Source organism: Humulus lupulus, chromosome 8 (assembly GCF_963169125.1).
Source record: "Humulus lupulus chromosome 8, drHumLupu1.1, whole genome shotgun sequence".
Lineage (NCBI taxonomy): Eukaryota > Viridiplantae > Streptophyta > Magnoliopsida > Rosales > Cannabaceae > Humulus > Humulus lupulus.
In genome coordinates this window covers 174,200,424-174,219,372 of record NC_084800.1, presented here as the reverse complement: position 1 = coordinate 174,219,372, position 18,949 = coordinate 174,200,424, and the positions used below count along the sequence as shown (strand labels likewise).

Sequence of the window (18,949 nt, the reverse complement as noted above, 5' to 3'; positions counted from 1 at the left end):
AAAATGTTTGATCATGGAAATTCATGAGCATGATTTGATATTAATTATTGTTTATTTAGTGCTCATTGTGTATTAATTATAACAATTGGTATCAGAGCCAGATTATTTGATTTTAGGGCTTATTAGAATAAAATGTTTTTTCAAATCTGATTTACATAAAAAAAAAAAAATCGATACTATATATTATTGGTAGATAAAATCATATTGGAGGATGAGTATTGAGTTTATCAATATTTTAGATTGTATTTTCCATTTCGTTTACGTTGAAAATACCTAAAACTCCAAGCTTTTTCAAAGCTTGTTAATGGCCGAAAATGGCTATTAGATCTACGGATTTCAGATGTTTATAAGTTTGAATGGGTACTGGAAATAGAATGAGCATGAAAAATGGAGAAAAACCCCTCAAACGACATCAAAATCGGAGCTTTGGTGGCTAAAATCCAACGGGGTCAGAATTTGAGTTCGAAACGGGTCGAACAGACCCGCTGGAGGTTGAAGACAACCTCAAAACGACGTGTCGTCGTTTTTTGGTTTTTTGTCATTTTCTGAAGTTCTGTCGTTTTTTATGATTTATGTCGTTTTCTTACAAACTACATGTAGTTTGCTGAAAAACTACATGTCGTTTTTGGGAATTTTTCAGCAAAAAAAAAACAACTTTTTTGGGTGCGTGGGGGCGCGTGAAGATTCCATTTTGGACCAAATTTTCACCATTTTTCTCCTTTTAATTTTTCTCATTTGATTGTGTGATTAGATTTTGGGTTTGGTCAATTTAAATTGTTAATTGACGCATAATCACATAATTAATTTGAATTTTTTTTTTTCTCTCAAAATTTTATTTTTTATTTATTTCATTGGATGAAGACATAATTATATTCATGCCATAAAAATTATTTGATAGATGATTGACATTTTTGATAATATAATTATGTTAATGAATAATTAATTGAGTGCTTATGTACTCACCTATCGTGAGTCTAAGAATGTCAATTTTGTTATTCATAAAATTGTGAGAATTGTGATAAATTTATCGTTAATTAATTTAATCTCATACAAGGCCATTTTTTATTTGTTTATCATTCCATAATTTTGTTATATATATGTCTTTCGTGATTTTGATATTTTTTTGTGAATTTCATTGTTGTTATTATTATGAATTCTTTCGGGGCATATACTATGGAAAATGTGTAATAAGATATTGGTCATGGTTTGTGCATTTATTATAAAAATTATTGTCAATATTTAATTAATATTTTTGGTAATAAAATTTGCTAGAAATACAAAAATGCGCAATCGGCCTTATTAGATAATTATGAGATTAAATTTGTTCATTGAATGTGTTGTGCTTACCTGTCGTAAGTTTTCACATGTCAATTGTCGAAAATTGTGATTCATGTTAAATATTTTTCTCCCGTATCAATCACAATTAAAAACTAAGATCCATACATGCAATTTAGTCATCCTGTCGATGATTTTACTGTAAAGTAGGATGCTTAGATGGTGAAGGAAACACATTAGATGTCATGAACCACACAATCTTTTCTACCCTATCGGTAGTGGATTAGCTGAATTTGGTTATGATATTTAAAGTAGTTGTCCTTACCTGCGTAAGAGTCATATGTTTTGTTTGAACGACTCTAACATGACATTATCGTTTCCGTTGATAGATCATTGAGAAAGCTAAGAAAACGAGCAGATTGCATAATCCTTGTTTTCACATAGTGGCACTGCTCTAAGATATTTTTTTTTTAGTATTAAGCAATCCTAAAACCTCTACCACTTAGTTATCGGATGGGCCTATAATATGTCTTGTCATATCGATCTCTCATTAGAAAATTGGACTAGGCCTCGAAATTGTTAAATCTTGAAATCATTTGAATTCAAAGATGCCAAGTTACTGCATGCTCAGTGGGAGTATTGCGATGGGTGTCAGTTGGTTTTAGTAAGGTATATATGTGTCGATCGATCCCTATTAACAAATTTTATGAGGGTGGAATCACTTAGGAATTTTTCTTGGGCATCTAAAGTGATATTCCTACGCTTGCTACACAATGATGAGTTCAGGAGACTAGTACGTTGGTTTTGTGCCTTGAAATAGTTTCGGTGGAACTAATGAATCAATTATTACAATACTTTTATGCTTAAGGATCAAGATAAGGCATAGATCATAAGTTGACAAGTTTTGGATCAATATTACAATGGATGTATGATTGTCAATGTCTATTCCGAAGAGATGATTGTGTTAATTGTGAATGTCTGTAAATATAGTGAATTCAAGATAATGGGTTAATGCATATGTACGCGATATCATATCGTTGTTGCTAGTAAAATTGAGGATAGCTAAGCTATATTTAGGCAACAATTTTGGATTGATTTAAGTCTGAACAAAGTTTTCAGTATAGTGACTTTGATAACTTAGTTACAATTTTGGATAAGAAATGGAAAGAGTAGAGGATATAAGTTTTTTGACTTATTCAATCTCAGTACACATATTCATCGCTAATGACTATCATAATTATTGATAATAGTTTTACAACCCAATTGTACACAATGATTAATCTATAATGCATACAAATTTTGAGAGATATCGAGTATTTATCACTCTTTTGTTAAGATCTCTCATGCATTATTATCTTGAGCTCAGTCTTCTCAAAGTTTTGACTCATCAAAGTTTGAAATGTTTTATGTTTTAGAAAGCTTTATAGTGGAAAACACCTAAGGGATTAAACCATGCATGCATAATGATATGCAGTCACTTTTTTTTATGTGTATTGTTTCTCGAAGTGACAAGGACACAACAAGACTGGTAGATAGTCTTAATTGTTGTACTCCATGCATCTTGGTTTGATGGTTGTTATTATATTTGAATGTTTCTCAGGCCAAATTATGTGTAGTATACATATCCTATCGATATGATATCATACATAATTTATTTGATTGCCTATTGCATGCTGGAGATTAATATGGTGTTTGTTGATTATATTGGTCCAAGTGGGAGAGATATTTGAATCTTGTATGGACTAATATAATCACAAACATAATTCCATATTCACAAGCATGTTAGTTGTTTTTCGAAAGAGACAATGTGAGATAAGTCTTTCGCAGCAACACTCAAGGTACTAAGACTCAATGGATCATATCGTTTTATTCTGAATAGCCTCATGAATGTTGTGATTGAATAAGAATTTACATCTAAGACTATTTCAGAAGTTCTAATATTATGAGGCAATATAGGACATTGCATTTGACAATCTGTAGGATCTTAAAATTTAAATCTAGATGCATGCTTCCTATTATTTTTCCAAACACATAATAGAAACATAGAATAACACGACATACATATGAACATTAGATTCGTAAATTAACATAAACACAATGATGTAGAAACTTACGAATATGCAGCGGAACTAGAACAACTCCTTCCTTCAATCTCTCTAACTCTTGATTCCTTTCTGTAGCAGAGTATTATTAAGAGATTGAACTAGATCAGCAACACAGTCTTCCTCACTAAGCCTTTGATCAATCTAGAACTAGTGTGGGCTGGTTCTCAACACATGAGATAAAGATCTAGAAAAGAAGAAGAGAAAGTGGCTAAGAAAAGATTAGAGTGTCTAGGTTTTCACTTACCCAATGAATCAACTGATACTGACTTTTTGAAAACCCTAGATATCATATTCCTTATATAGACAACTTAATGGGCTTTTATTTAAATTTAAATTTTGAATTAATTAAAATAATAAACAAAAAGATAAAAGCCTTGGGCTCCCACAAATGGACTTGGGCCCAATACTTTTATTTTGAATTTAAATCCCAATTGGGCCTAAATTCAAAACCTTTTATTTATTTATTTATTTTAATTAATTAACTAAATCCTTATTCAAATTAACTAATCATAATTTGAAACTTGATTTAATTTTTATTTATTTATATTGACACCAATTTATCAATATTAATAAATTTACCCAAAGATTCTCTTTTATTCTCTAAATCTCATATCTCTATAAATTTTCCAAAATTGACCTAGTCAACTTTAAAAAAATCCTAATTGATAATTAAATCAATTAATTGAGACATTCTAGATGATTTAATCAAAGGTGATGCGAGGACCATGGATCCATGAAATCAAGCTCCAATAAGTTACCGTGAATTTATTTACGAATAATTTCACTACCTTGTTAATTCCTCGTGACTCCACTATAGACTTGGAATTGAACTCTTGAATTCATATAACGTATTTTCCAAACCATAAATACGTTATCCATTGTCATAACCATTACAGTTAGTCAATCCTCTATCGATGACTTACTAACAAGCTGGGTGAAAATTACCGTTTTACCCCTCATCAGTATTTTATCCTTAACTCCCACTAAGTTCCTTATAAATGATATTCCCGTGAACTTAATCACATAAATGAGATCTCAATCATTTAACCTTTTGAACAAAGCAATTAAGGAAATCATCTTTTCACATCTCATACAGAAGTTATAGATTTCATATCTATGAATAATACTCCCACTCAATTTCATTACTAAATCTCCAAGATGTAAGTATGGGCTAGACCGTAGGGTAAGCTGGTAACGAACAAGTCAAAAGATTTAAATAATATAATTAGCAGAATATTATCACTCAGAATTAAGATCGACTTAACCTATGGTCAACATTGTGATATTGATTAGATTCGATAACAACGATACTTATTTATCAATCAATAATCAATATCGGTCCTAGTCCGATGTAACCAAATACATTCGATCATATCTACTTGGTCAATGCCTTGGACAAGGCATCACACTCCTAATGTGTAAGTAGATCATATCATAGATTTCCTAATCAGTGAAAATCCAATGCACTGATCTAATCTAGGACTCGTTCTTTTGAACATATAATTACAACTATAATCCACTGTGACCTAGTCACCATAATTGTAACTATCCATATGTTCAGGATCTTATGAATGTTTGTATTAATTGAATGAACATGTAATAAAACAAGCGAACAATGCAATTGAATAAACAAAATGATTTCTACTTCTTTTATTGATAATAATAACGTGTTACATAAGAAATATGGTTTTATTAAGGGCATAAAACCCAACAAACTCCCACTTGCCCTTTTAAAACAAATGAGACATGTTTTTCAAACCCATTCCCTCTACATGCTTCACGAAAACACTCTCAGCCAAAGTCTTGGTAAAAGGATCCGCCAGATTGTCTTTCGACGCTATCTTCATCACCTCGACGTCACCCCTGGACACATATTCCCTAATGATGTGGTATTTCCTCTCTATATGCTTTGCTCTTTTATGATTTCGAGGTTCTTTCGAATTCGCTATAGCCCCATTATTGTCACAGTACAATATGAGTGGTTTATCCATTCCTGGAATAACACCGAGATCCGTGTAGAACTTCTTCAGCCAGACTATTTCCTTAGCCGCTTCAGACGCAGCTATGTACTCAGCCTCCATGGTGGAATCTGAAATGGCAGACTGCTTAATGCTTCTCCAAATCACAGCTCCACCCCCAAGAGTAAACACCATTCCAGAAGTAGACTTCCTGTCATCGACATCCGTCTGAAAATCAGAATCAGTGTAGCCTATCGGGTCTAGTGAACCTCCCGAATAGACCAGCATATAATTCTTTGTTCTTCGTAGATACTTCAGTATGTGCTTGACCGCTGCCCAATGTTGTCTACCAGGATTTGACTGGTACCTGCTTACAACTCCCACTGCATAGCAGATGTCTGGTCTAGTGCATAACATAGCATACATAAGACTTCCAACTGCAGACGCATAGGGAATCTGTTTCATCTCTTCTTCCTCTTGAGGAGTCTGTGGAGACTGCTTCTTAGAAAGATAAACTCCATGTCGGGATGGCAACAGTCCCTTATTCGAGTTTTTCATAGAGAAACGTTCATGTACCTTATCTATGTATGCTGCTTGAGATAGCGCCAATATCTTGTTCTTCCTGTCCCGAATGATCTGGATACCGAGAACGTAACTAGCTTCACCCAAATCTTTCATCTGAAATTTGGTCTTCAAGACCAGATCTTCTTCTCCCAGGTACCAACACGATCAACCCTGTCTTTGAACATTGGTCTCATTGTGATGCTTTACTTATGAGTTGGCTCATGAATTCTCTTTCTGAGGCAATGCTTGGACATGTTCTTCATTGTGAATCGGCCGCCGAGATCTGGACTGTCTTCGCCAGCCTCTTCGCCACTCAATCCAAGGCCAGACAACTTCAACTTCGACTTGCAATCCAAAACACAAAGAAAGGCTCCATGAGCATAGATGAGTACATCTTGAAGATGAAGAATCTTGCTGATTCTTTAGCAGCTGCAGGTCACAAACTCTCAGATCAAGAACTGGCCATGTATATTCTTGGAGGAGTTGGCCATGAGTACAAAACAGTGGTTATCTTGCTCACTGCAAGAGCTGATGCTTTAACTCTTCAAGAAGTCCAATACATGCTTCAGAATCAAGAAATGCGCATTGAACAATCCACACCACAAATTCTGGACCAGATTCAAGCCAATTATGCTCAGTTCAACAAACCTTCCTCGGCTCCGAATCGAAACAACTCCACGGGCAGAGGACAATACAACAGTCGTGGAAATTCTCAAGGTCGAGGTTCCCACTCTGGAGGTCGAGGCTTCTACAATGGACGCGGTCGCGGCTCCCGACCCGTTTGTCAAATTTGTGGCAAGATAGGCCATCTTGCTTACAAATGCTATCATCATTACGATACAGACAATCAAGGAAACTCATCTTCATCTCAGAATAGTGGCCCTAATCCTCAAGCTCTTCTGTCTGACTCCACAACCAATTCAGAAGATAATGGATGGTATGTGGACAGTGGAGCCACCCATCACATGACGTCTGATGCTCAGACTCTTCACAACACAACCGACTACAAAGGCAAAGCCAAGATCACAGTCGGTAATGGATCTACTATTCCAATTTCTCATATTGGATCCAATATCATTTCTACTACTAATCCTCAAAAACAGTTAATGTTAAATGATGTGTTACTTGCCCCTGCTATTGCTAAAAATTTATTGAGCATCTCTAAATTCACCATAGATAATAACATCATTTTACTCTTTGACTCTCATGCATGTCTCATTAAGGACAAGATTACGGGCCAAGTACTTCTTCGGGGCTCTCTTAAGCATGGATTGTACCATCTGGATCTCTCACAAGCTAGAGCACCTCAACTCCCCAACCACAACAAAGGCTCATATCCCCACCCAGCTGCTTTCAATTGTACAAAGAATAAAGATGGTGTCTTTACTGAAGCTCAAATTTGGCATCATCGGCTTGGTCATGCCTCACCACGCATATTACAAAATGTACTGTCTAGCATTCAGTCTAAAGCTAAATGTACTTCCCTTCCTTTTTGCCAAGCTTGTTAATATGGCAAATTGCATAGTATGCATTTTAGTAGTTCTGTACCCAAATCTACTTCAGTGTTTGAATTAGTGCACACAGATGTATGGGGGCCATCCTTTTATCAATCAATGGAAGGTTTCAAGTATTATGTTAGCTTTATTGATGATTTTTCCAAGTTTACATGGATTTATCCTATAAAAGTAAAATCTGAAGTCAGCCTTATTTTTAGACAGTTTAAAGCATATGTTGAGCTTCAATTCAATACCAAAATTAAAGTAGTACAATCAGATTGGGGAGGTGAATTTCGACCATTAAAATCTATACTTGATCCTCTTGGAATCAATTTTAGACATCCATGTCCACATACACATCAGCAACAAGGGCGAGCCGAGAGAAAGCATCGTCATGTGGTGGATATGGGACTCTCTTTTCTTGCTCAAGCAAATATGCCACTTTCACATTGGTGGGATGCCTTCATGTCAGCCACATATACAATCAATAGACTCCCCACCCCTGTGTTACAATTCAGAACACCATATGAGGTACTATTTCATAAACAACCTGATTATTCATTCTTGAAAACTTTTGGCTGCTCCTGTTACCCTTTCTTAAGGCCATACAACACCCATAAACTTGCCTTCAGAACAGCTCATTGCATCTTTATAGGGTACAGCCCTAGCCACAAGGGTTACAGATGCTTACACCCCTCAGGTCGAATATACATAGCTCGAACAGTTAAGTTCAATGAAACCAGTTTCCCCTATCACATCTTATTCCCTACCAAACCAGCTATACCAATTTCACCACCTCAAATAATACAAGGGGCCTTTGTCATACCTCCCACCCCACTAAATGTACCCTCCTCAAACAATACATGTCATGACCAAGAAACATCTTCCTCAGCGGCATCTGTACCTCAGTCTCCAGCTACTTCTGCTATAGACTCAAACAGCAGCACCACGGCTCCAGCCTCTCAATTACCTCATGTAGCAGCTAATGAACCAGAAGCTCCATTTATTCCTGTGGCTAACATTCAGGTTGAACTCTCCAATGCTCCTCCACCACCTGTTGTCAATTTACATCCCATGACTACTAGAGCCAAGGCTGGAATTTATAAGCCAAAGGCTCTAACAGTGACCTCTAACGTTAGTCTTGAGCCCAAATCAGTCAAGGCTGCACTTGAAGATCCTCTATGGCTCAATGCTATGCAAAAAGAATTCATAGCTCTCATCAAGAACAAGATTTGGACTCTTGTTCCATTTACACCAGATATGACAATCATAGACAACAAGTGGGTCTACCGCATCAAGTACAACTCTGATGGCTCCTAGGGGTGTACATGGTTTGGTTTGGTGCGGTTTAGAAGAATTTTGAAACCAAACCGCTCATGCGGTTTTTTCAAAATGAAAAACCAAACCAAACCATTAAAATAAAAAAACCAAACCAAACCAAACCATAAATAAACGGTTTGGTGCGGTTTGGTTTGGTTTTAACCATATAACTAAATTACTAAAATTTTAAACTTTTTTTATTATAAAATAATTAACTAAATAATTGTATTTAAATAATAATAATTTTAGCTTTAATTTTAAGACCATAAAAGTCTACAAGAAGCTTATTTTCTTTGTTGTTGTGAGTGTAAGTATTTTGAATCATTTTATAGAAGTGGGAAAAAGAAATGTTTACTCTCTAAACAATGTGGGACTTTACATTTCTCTTTTTTTAGTTTTGGAAACTTGTGCATGTATTAAATACTACTAAAAACATATCTTAAACAACTAAATTGTGTTGGCTTGGATGGTTTGGTAGATTTTATATTAACTTAAGTGTAGGGGTTCAAATCTTTGAACCATCATTTCTAAAAACTATTTTTTTAGAAAAAATCACGGTCCGGTCCGATTTAATTGGTTTTAAAAAATTAGAAACCGTGACCAAACCATTAAAGTTGAGCGGTCCGGTTAAAACCGAACCATCAAAAACGGTTTCACCGGTTATGGTTTTTGGCGGTTTGGTGCGGTGCGGTTTGGTTCCAAACCACGGTTTGCGGTTTATATGAACACCCCTAATGGCTCCATTGATCGCTACAAAGCCAGACTGGTTGCCAAAGGTTTTCAACAAACCCCTGGCCGTGACTACTTTGAAACCTTTAGTCCAGTTGTCAAGCCATCAACAATTTGGGTAATCTTCTCTTTGGCTGTCTCTCATAACTGGCCCATTCAGCAAGTTGACATCAACAATGCCTTTCTCAACGGGGACTTACAAGAGTGTGTCTTTATGGCTCAACCAGCTGGTTTTCGAAGCTCTGAATTTCCTAACCATGTTTGCAAATTGAACAAAGCCATTTATGGCTTGAAACAAGCCCCTCGGGCATTGTATGATAAGCTCAAACACTCTCTTCTACAATGGGGTTTTCAAAATTCAAAGGCTAACACATCCTTGTTCTTCACAAGGAAAAATGGTAAACTCACTTTAATCCTTATCTATGTCGATGACATTCTCATAACTAGGGCTGACTCTGCCTTCATCAATCAAGTCATATCCCAGCTGCATCTTCATTTTGCATTGAAGAATCGAGGATCTATGCACTACTTTCTGGGCTTTGAAGTTACTAGAAATTCAACTGGAATTTATCTCACACAAGCTAAGTATGCAGCTGACCTTCTCACCAAAACAAATATGGCCACAGCTGCCGCAACACCAACACCAATGTGTCCCCACATCAAACTTTCAGCTGCTAGTGGCAACCCCTTGGCAAATCCTACAATCTATAGAAGTGTTATTGGAGCTCTTCAGTACCTCACATTGACTCGCCCCGACATTGCTTTTGCTGTCAACAAACTCTCGCAATTTCTCAAGGCTCCCACAACTGAGCATTGGTTTGCCTGCAAGCGTCTTCTTCGCTATTTGGTTGGCACCATCGATTATGGCCTCCACTTCAAACCAGCTGAGTCTCTTCATCTTGTCGCCTATACTGATGCTGATTGGGCGGGTTCACTTGATGACAGGAGATCTACCTCAGGTTACTGCATATACTTAGGAGGTCATCTCATCATGTGGAGCTCTCGCAAGCAAACTGTTGTAGCTCGTTCCAGTACCGAGTCTGAATATCGTGCCATTGCTCTTGCCACAACAAAGATAATTTGGCTTCAATCACTCTTTCAAGAACTTGGTATTCAACTTCCATCATGTCCCGTTCTGTGGTGCGACAATCTTGGAGCCACTTCTCTTGCCTCCAATCCTGTATTTCACCAACGAACCAAGCATATAGAGGTTGATCTGCACTTCATTCGGGACAGAGTTCTTGCCCAACAACTTGACATTCGACATATCTCCTCAGCTCATCAAACTGCTGATATACTAACAAAACCACTACCACAACCCCAGTATGAATTGTTTAGAACCAAGTTAACACTTAGAGAGCCAAGTGTAACTTGAGGGGGGTGTTAGAGTTAGTTTAGTGGTTATCTTTTAGTTAGTATTCTATTAGGATTCTTTCTGTTATAATTCTGTTATGTTAATTCTTGCTATTGTAATCATCAGATAGTATAAATAAAGGATCCAAAGCTCTCTTTCAGAGATGAGCTCATTCATTCAATTTCACTCTAATTTCTCATTTTCTCTCTAAACACTCTATTCTTACACTATTGGTTGTTGAATATATGCATATTCTGGATAACTCTTTGATGTTGTGTGTACACACTTGTTGATGCAAGCCAGTAGCTTAGTCTCGGTGCTATGTTCGAGTGGATCCAGATCAGTAGTTATCATCATGTTTTATGAATCTCAGATGTCTCATTATGTATTATATTTGTGTCCTGTCGATACAATATGGTGCATAATTAGTTTATAGACATTATTGTTTCTTGAGATTTCTGTGTATTGATACTGTTGCTTAGTGAGCACATATTGGTGTAATTATGTAGTCCAAGTAGGAGAATGTTATAATATTTTATATGGACTAACATAATTAAGTGTTGCTCACACAGTGTCGGTATTAGCATGTAATGATAACTAAATAATCGGTATTGCATGATATTACCATCGGGCCATAATGGGATGGACATAACGTACTAACATGCTCGGGGCCCATGGACACGCTCTAAAACGTTTTTGGTCAGCCCATTGGGCCAAGACAACTAATTCTCTCACATTGGGCATGTAAGCCCAATTGACTCATAATTCCTTATATAAAGGGTTGTGCTCTTGATTGATGATTAAGGTAGAATGAGTGTGGCTATGGTGTAGAGAGAATGATAGAGTAGTGTTCATTATTCCCAAGCTCTCATTTTCTCTATATGTGTAGATCAAAGAAGTGTAATCAACATAATTATTAGAGATCAATGCGATAATTAGATGTTCATATATTATTATATTAGTGCCCTAAATAAAATGTTTGATCTTGAAAATTCATGAACATAATTTGATATTAATTATTGTTTATTTAGTTTTCATTGTCTATTAATTATAACACCGGTTTGACAAACATGAAAATAAAAAGAGCCCAAAAGAGACCCGAAAAAGGCACAGACTGTCCGACGTCGCCTTCGAGGTCACTGTGAACAAATCACTTTCATATCTCACCCCACCACCTCACGACAAACCTACCTACGTACATCTGACCAAACTTTTTTTGTTATCCCCTGCTTTTAACCTATAATAAACTTCTATGCTCCTCCCATGATAGCAGTAGAAATTAGCGATCGAAGAGTCAACGGCTTAAATGCCAGGCACAACGTAGATGGTAATGCAGCAGATCATTGCCCTTCAAAGAGCGGAGCAGCCTGAGTTTCATAGCTACAGTTCGCATTACAGAGAATAAGTAGAGAGATCCATAAGAAACTCCGCTCCTCTCGACTCTTTAATTAATTAATTATTACTTTTAATTATTTGATCGTTTAAAATAATAATAATAATTAATTATTACAAAAAAATAAAATACAATAAAATTTGCATTTCTGGCTTGTGCCAGTTTCCAAGAGGCGCATAAAGCCAGAAGTTTTTTGGTTATTTAGGGTTGTTGAGAAAGAAGAAGAGAAAAGAGAAAGAGTAAGAGAAAGCTCTGTACACAGTCAACAATGGCGTTCTCTTCTCTGCTCAGATCTACCAACGGAGCTGCTCTGATTGAAGCGTCTAGACCTGAAATCTTTGCGCCTGTTGCTTCCTCCAATCCTCCTCCTAAGGTCTTCATCACTTTCTCTCTATCTCTAGCTAAGCTCTCCCTTAAACCCTTTGATCATTTTTAGCAATCATCAATCTTAGTCGAGCTTAACTTGTTTATATATATTCACGTGTGTATATAAGTTTGTATGCAGTTTTCTTTTATTTTCCTCAAAAACCTATCTCGGTTACACATTCTTTTGAATTTATTCCTCTATTTTACGATTTAAACTTGTTTATTTTTTCGATTATCGCCAGCGCATTTTATTTTCTTTTGTTTTTTTGTTGTTAAATTTGTTCGGGGTTTATAAATATATTATATACAATGTTTGATGTTTAAAGAACTCATGTCTGTACTGTTAAGCTAAAAAAGATTTTGAAGCTGTTGGTTGCGACTTGCGATGGGCGTTTAGTGTACTTTGGTCATGTAAATTTCAATCAATTTCTTTTTTCAACACATAGATTTTGCATTTGGTATAATTTCTCTCATTAAAATGTTTTTGTTCTTTTCTGCGGAGTGAGTGTATTGGATAAACCTTTTTATTAGTTTGTTTATATTTGGGGTTTGCTTGATTTCCATATTTAATGTTTTCAACATTTATTTGTTTTGACTTTATAAGATCTTTTTATCTCACACACATATACACTCGTACATATAAATATATATTGTTAATATTTTCCTTCTGTTTTTTAGACATCGTGCATTAGTTTCAATCGCAGCCCAAACCCTGCAAGATTTCAGTCAAGTGTATTTGGCTCTGCTGTTCCAAGCGGATCATCTGTTTTACAGTTGAGTAACGTAGCATATAAATTTTTATGGGTTTAAGCATATTTTCTGTTCTTATAATTGACCCAAGAAGACGACACATTGTTCAGGGGATGCAATGTCAAGAGAGTCCAACCCATTAAAGCAACGGCCACTGAATTGCCACCAACTGTTCAGAGTAAGGACTAGACACTTCATACATTGTAGTGTGAATTTTGAAATTCTAATATTTGATGCTCACTCATAATTTATTTTGTTTAGAATTGAAGACCGGTGGAAAGTCAAAGGTTGGGATCAATGGTAAGTTCATCATAGCTCCTAGTTTGAAATGAGGACTTAATTGTACATTCCATTGTTTGGTGTGGTTAATGTTTTTATCATTCTTTTTAGAGATGCAAACTCTTGTGCATTGGTTAATGTTTGATCAGTTTTGGCCTTCAATAGTTTTTGTTTTAATAGGTCAAGGTACAGTTGAAAATCTTGCAAGAGTTGATGTGTGTTTTCATACTGGAAAATTATTTACTTTTATTCAACTTAGTTTCTGTGTTACATTTATATATTTATGTTTATTTGTTGCTTTCGTAGTCTATAGTTTGGATTCTGTTTCTTTTATGTCACTTTTTTAATCCCTTTTAGTTTGGGCGAGTTTAATATTCTGACATGTAAAAGAGTATAGCTTCATGTATCAATGCTGTTCTTGGATGCTAGATATATATATTTATATTTAATATGTGTTTTACTAAATGAAGGACCTCAGGGTTTAAAGAACTTTGTGAGCCAAGTTATTCTCTTTGAAAGAAGAATGGTAAAGTTGATTAATTCCTTACTGTTTCAATGCTTGGCTCATATAGGTTTTGGTCGGATTGGAAGATTGGTTTTACGAGTAGCAATATTCAGGGATGATATTGACGTGGTGGCAGTGAATGATCCTTTTATTGATGCTAAATACATGGTAAGGATGTCAAGCTAGCTGCAACTTGATGGATTTCAGCTGCCAATGTTGTTGCTATGCTGATGAATAGTCATTATAATTTATAAATTAAAATGGCACTACTCAGATGATGCAAAAAAGTTTTCTTATGTTTGTAAGACTGCATCGAGCATAATATTTGGTTGACATATCTTTTCTTACAACCTGTTAGATGTTTGCTTCATAATGCATAATGATATGACTTAAGTCAAGTTTTTGTGCCGTGCTTGCTTGATTTCTTGTTGTGTTAATAGTATGTTGTTGAATGCGGTGATTTTTTTTTGTCTAAAGTGGCTAAAATGATTCTGCTCTACTTTAATATGGTCAGGGCAAACTGTGTTATAAAGTATGTGGAAGAACGTTTAAATTGCATTTTATTTCAGTAGCTTTTAATTTTGGTAATCACCTCATAGGAATGGAGGTGCTCATTGTGTGTTCTCTTAAGAAATCATCTAGTCTCCTGGACTTGTAATTCACTTTTACGCTATCTTCTCTTCATAGTATTAAATGTGAGAGATGTCTTAAATCCTGATCATTAATTGCTTTGAAATTATTTTTATCACCTTAAACCCTCTATAAATGTTACCAAGTATTTAGTTGCATATAATTATCTCAATTATCTATTGATCAAAAAATGATTCTATTCTTTCAGATCTAACTTGAATCATGCTTATGCTTGTTGTGTGCAATGCTTGCAGTTTGGATTTTATTGTGAGCTTATTTTTATGTCAAGTTGAGAGCATGGCAGCTTGTTAAATTGGCACCTTAAAATTTCTCACATTTTTTGGATTATGGTCTGAGGCGAGTAGTAGCTGTAGTGATGTACCATGGTCATTAATAGGCTTATGATGCTACCTTGAATGACCTTTATATTACATGAAATTATATGTATCTGAATGAAATGAGTATTTTCAGTGTATTTTATTAAATTGATGTCCTTTGCTAATAGTTCAACTTAAGTAACAGTTACTCCTAATTGTCTTCTAAGGTCATCCCATTATGTGAAAATGGTTATGATATTTTCTATTCTTTATCCAGGCCTACATGTTTAAATATGACTCTACTCATGGATTATTCAAAGGAAGCATTAAGGTTGTAGATGATTCAACCTTAGAAATCAATGGGAAGCAGATTAAGGTTGTGAGCAAAAGGTAATTTTCATCAGATCTTAGCATGAAAGTGTATACATATTCTTTATTTGCTTATAACACTTGCAAATGTGGGTGTTTTTTGTTTAAAGCTTATTGTAAATTGAGCTGACAAGTAAAATCTAAACCTTTAATCAGGGACCCTGCTGAGATTCCTTGGGGTGATTATGGAGCTGAGTATGTTGTTGAATCTTCCGGTGTTTTCACAACAATTGACAAGGCTTCAGCACATAAGAAGGTTTCTTTTAGCAATTTATTTTGTTCTGTCTCAGTCAGTCAAATGTGTGACAGCCCACCATGCACGTACAAATCCATTTACATTTGCATGAAATTCTTTGTAACATTGAACTTTTCTGTCTTTGTAGGGTGGAGCCAAGAAAGTAGTTATATCAGCTCCATCAGCTGATGCTCCCATGTTTGTGGTTGGAGTAAATGAGCAGACATACAAGCCAAACATGGACATTGTTTCAAATGCAAGCTGTACTACCAACTGTCTTGCTCCTCTTGCTAAGGTCGGTTGTTACTTGTTTTTATTGTTTTGTTTTGGTTCTTGTTGTAGTTGTTTTTTCTTCTTCTTTGTGTGTGTGTGTGCGCACGCTCTGGATGAGTAGAAGAAACAGAAACAGAATTGATTTACAAAGAGTAGAGAGACCAAAAGAAAAACCAAAGACTGACAGTCTTACTAGAAACAGCAAGATGAAAAGTATGGGAAATTTCTTTATAAAGCAACAATGAGCTGTGATTTTTGTAATGATTAGTGAAATTGTTCAAACTTGATTTTGAATTTATGAATGCATCTGGTTATATTTCCTTGTGCTTTTGGTTTTAGCTAATACGCTTTTGGTCTTGCTCCTCTTGCTAAGGTGTGTGCGTGTGTGTGGAAACAGCAAGCTAAAAGAATAAGAAATTTCTTTAAAAAGTAACAATTGAGTTGTCATTTTTTGAAATGATTAGTGAAATTGTTCAAACTGGATTTTGAATTTATGAATGCATCTGGTTAAATATCCTTGTGCTTTTGGTTTGAGCTATTATGCTGTTTAGTTATTCAGTGATTTTCTTATTACTTTACACAGGTTATTCATGAGGAATTTGGTATTCTTGAAGGTTTAATGACAACTGTTCATGCAACTACAGGTTTGTTTTTCACTTTATTTGTTTCTATCATAGGAGATTAGTTTACAAGTTGGTTACTTGACTCTTGTTTCTAATGTTCAGCCACACAGAAGACTGTTGATGGCCCATCAATGAAGGATTGGAGAGGAGGCCGTGGAGCTGGACAGAATATCATTCCTAGTTCTACTGGTGCTGCAAAGGTAGTGAAATCTAAATTCATAGGGAAATCTAAAAACAATGCTGGTTTTTATGTCATGGTTTGATTCTTATTCTTATTATTATGTTTATTATTTTTTATTTTGGAACTATAGGCTGTTGGAAAGGTTCTCCCAGAACTGAATGGAAAACTTACTGGAATGGCCTTCCGTGTTCCAACTCCTAATGTCTCGGTGGTGGACCTAACTTGTCGACTTGAGAAGAGTGCTTCCTATGAAGATGTCAAGGCAGCCATAAAGTATGTTCATGCATTCTTTGTGAAGTATCTAATCATTGCATTTATTCCTCTCTTGTGTTTGTCTAAGTGTGTAATTGTCTTATTTTTAATTTTTTTTTGTGATTGGTGATATAGGTATGCATCAGAGGGACCACTTAAAGGCATTCTTGGGTACACAGATGAAGACGTAGTCTCCAATGATTTTGTTGGTGACACAAGGTATAATTTCTTTGATGTGCATTTTTAATACATTTTAATTACACTGATGGAACTATTGGCAATGTCATGCGTAAGAAGTCTGTTTTCATCTTGCTAATATTCTCTTAACTAGTTTTTTTAAATGGCCCAGAAAAATCCATTGAAAAAAACAAGATCATATTGATGAAACTAATAGTAGTTATGCTGTTATCTGTTAAAATCTGTTTTTTAACATTTGGATGATGTAATTTTTCTAAGCATATCCTTTACCTTTACCATAAGACCTTGTACAACTTGCCTTCAATTGCTTACCAATGGTTAATTTTGTGGTCTTGCCAATCAACTATCTCCCTCTCTTGGTTCTATATCCTTTCATTTCATTCTTGTCAATTCATCTCATCAAAAGCTGAAGTGTATTTTGTGAAGATTCATCATACTTTGACATCTCTTCACTGCAGATCAAGTATATTCGATGCCAAGGCTGGAATAGGGCTTAGCACTTCCTTCATGAAGCTTGTTTCATGGTACGATAACGAGTGGGGATACAGGTAAAAATCTTTTCACACTACAAGTTCCAACTTTCTTGTGCTGTGTTATAGTCTGAGTTTTGTAGAGGGTGACAAATCATGATTTTGCATTTTTCTACCAGCAACCGAGTTTTGGACCTTATTGAGCACATGGCGTTGGTGGCGGCCAACTATTAAGTATTGTTGTGGCTGCGATGACATTTTTTTAGAACTCTTGCTACGAGTTTGGTGGGAGAGTAGTTAATATATTTTGATAGGGTTTCAGGTTTTTCCTTGTCTCATTTGGTGCGATTTAAAACTTCGCATGCTTCAGTTTGAAAATAATGAAAATTCCAAGATGAATGGGCTTTGATAATAGTCTCATTGGAGTGGATGCCATTGATATACATATTGCGGAGGGTTTCTTTTGCTTCTCCTTTTGCTTTCTAGTAACTTTTGACATGGATAGAAATGGTGTCATTCCTATGTTTAATAATGCAAGTATTAAATACCAAATACATCTGAATGTGGATGCAGCCTGACATTATAGGCCTAATAAAGTTTTTTTGAACAACCTTAAAAAAAGGCATTAATTCCTTTTTTATTTACTATTGCTGGCCAGTCATGGTGATTTGAACAGGAGGAATACCATTTATTGATTTTTTTCAAGTTCAGTTAATTGTTTCTTGAACCATTAAATTACCTTTAATCAATCTAAATGCATATTATATTGCCACCTGAAGTTTACCAAGGCATCTCTATTTTTATTAAAAATAAATTACGCAATTCTTTAAGAAAGAAAAAAAGAAAGTAAGAAAAACAGAATAATTTAAAAATAAAAAAAAAGTTGTATACAATACATTTACATAAAAAATAAAAGAAAAAATAATATGTCAAAAGGAAATTTTATAGAAAAAGAAACTAATTTGATATTTGTCCTTTATAGTTTATAAATAATGCATCTAAATGTATTTTTGGAGGGTAAATATACTCACTATATACCTAATTAGATGTTTTTCTTTTATAAAAAAGGTTTTTTCTTTTTAGTTTTGAATAACTTTCTTCTTACAGAATAGTATTTTAATAGCATTTAATATTCATTGGATAAGTAATTTTTTTTTAAAGGAGGTAATATTTTGAGGAAATTACATCTTTTATAGTTTTTTTTTTAAGTTTACAAAAATATGGATTTTTTATCAAAAGAACCTATTTTATGACTTTTTAAAAAAAATCAATTTTATGGATTGAGTTTCTTATATTTTTGTATAAAA

At 34.9% G+C, this 18,949-nt stretch overlaps 1 protein-coding gene across 1 annotated transcript; it reads left to right on the top strand.

Moving 5' to 3' along the window:
- Positions 1–12,213: 12,213 nt before the first annotated feature.
- Positions 12,214–18,263, top strand: LOC133798676 (glyceraldehyde-3-phosphate dehydrogenase GAPCP2, chloroplastic-like). Its single transcript, XM_062237112.1, has 14 exons — positions 12,214–12,567; positions 13,239–13,333; positions 13,421–13,488; positions 13,572–13,610; positions 14,162–14,262; positions 15,319–15,431; positions 15,567–15,666; positions 15,794–15,940; positions 16,502–16,562; positions 16,644–16,741; positions 16,853–16,995; positions 17,110–17,193; positions 17,631–17,720; positions 17,822–18,263. Exons 1-14 carry the CDS (start codon positions 12,463–12,465, stop codon positions 17,874–17,876), a joined length of 1,299 nt encoding a protein of 432 aa, XP_062093096.1. The 5' UTR covers positions 12,214–12,462; the 3' UTR covers positions 17,877–18,263.
- The last annotated feature ends 686 nt before the right edge of the window (positions 18,264–18,949 follow it).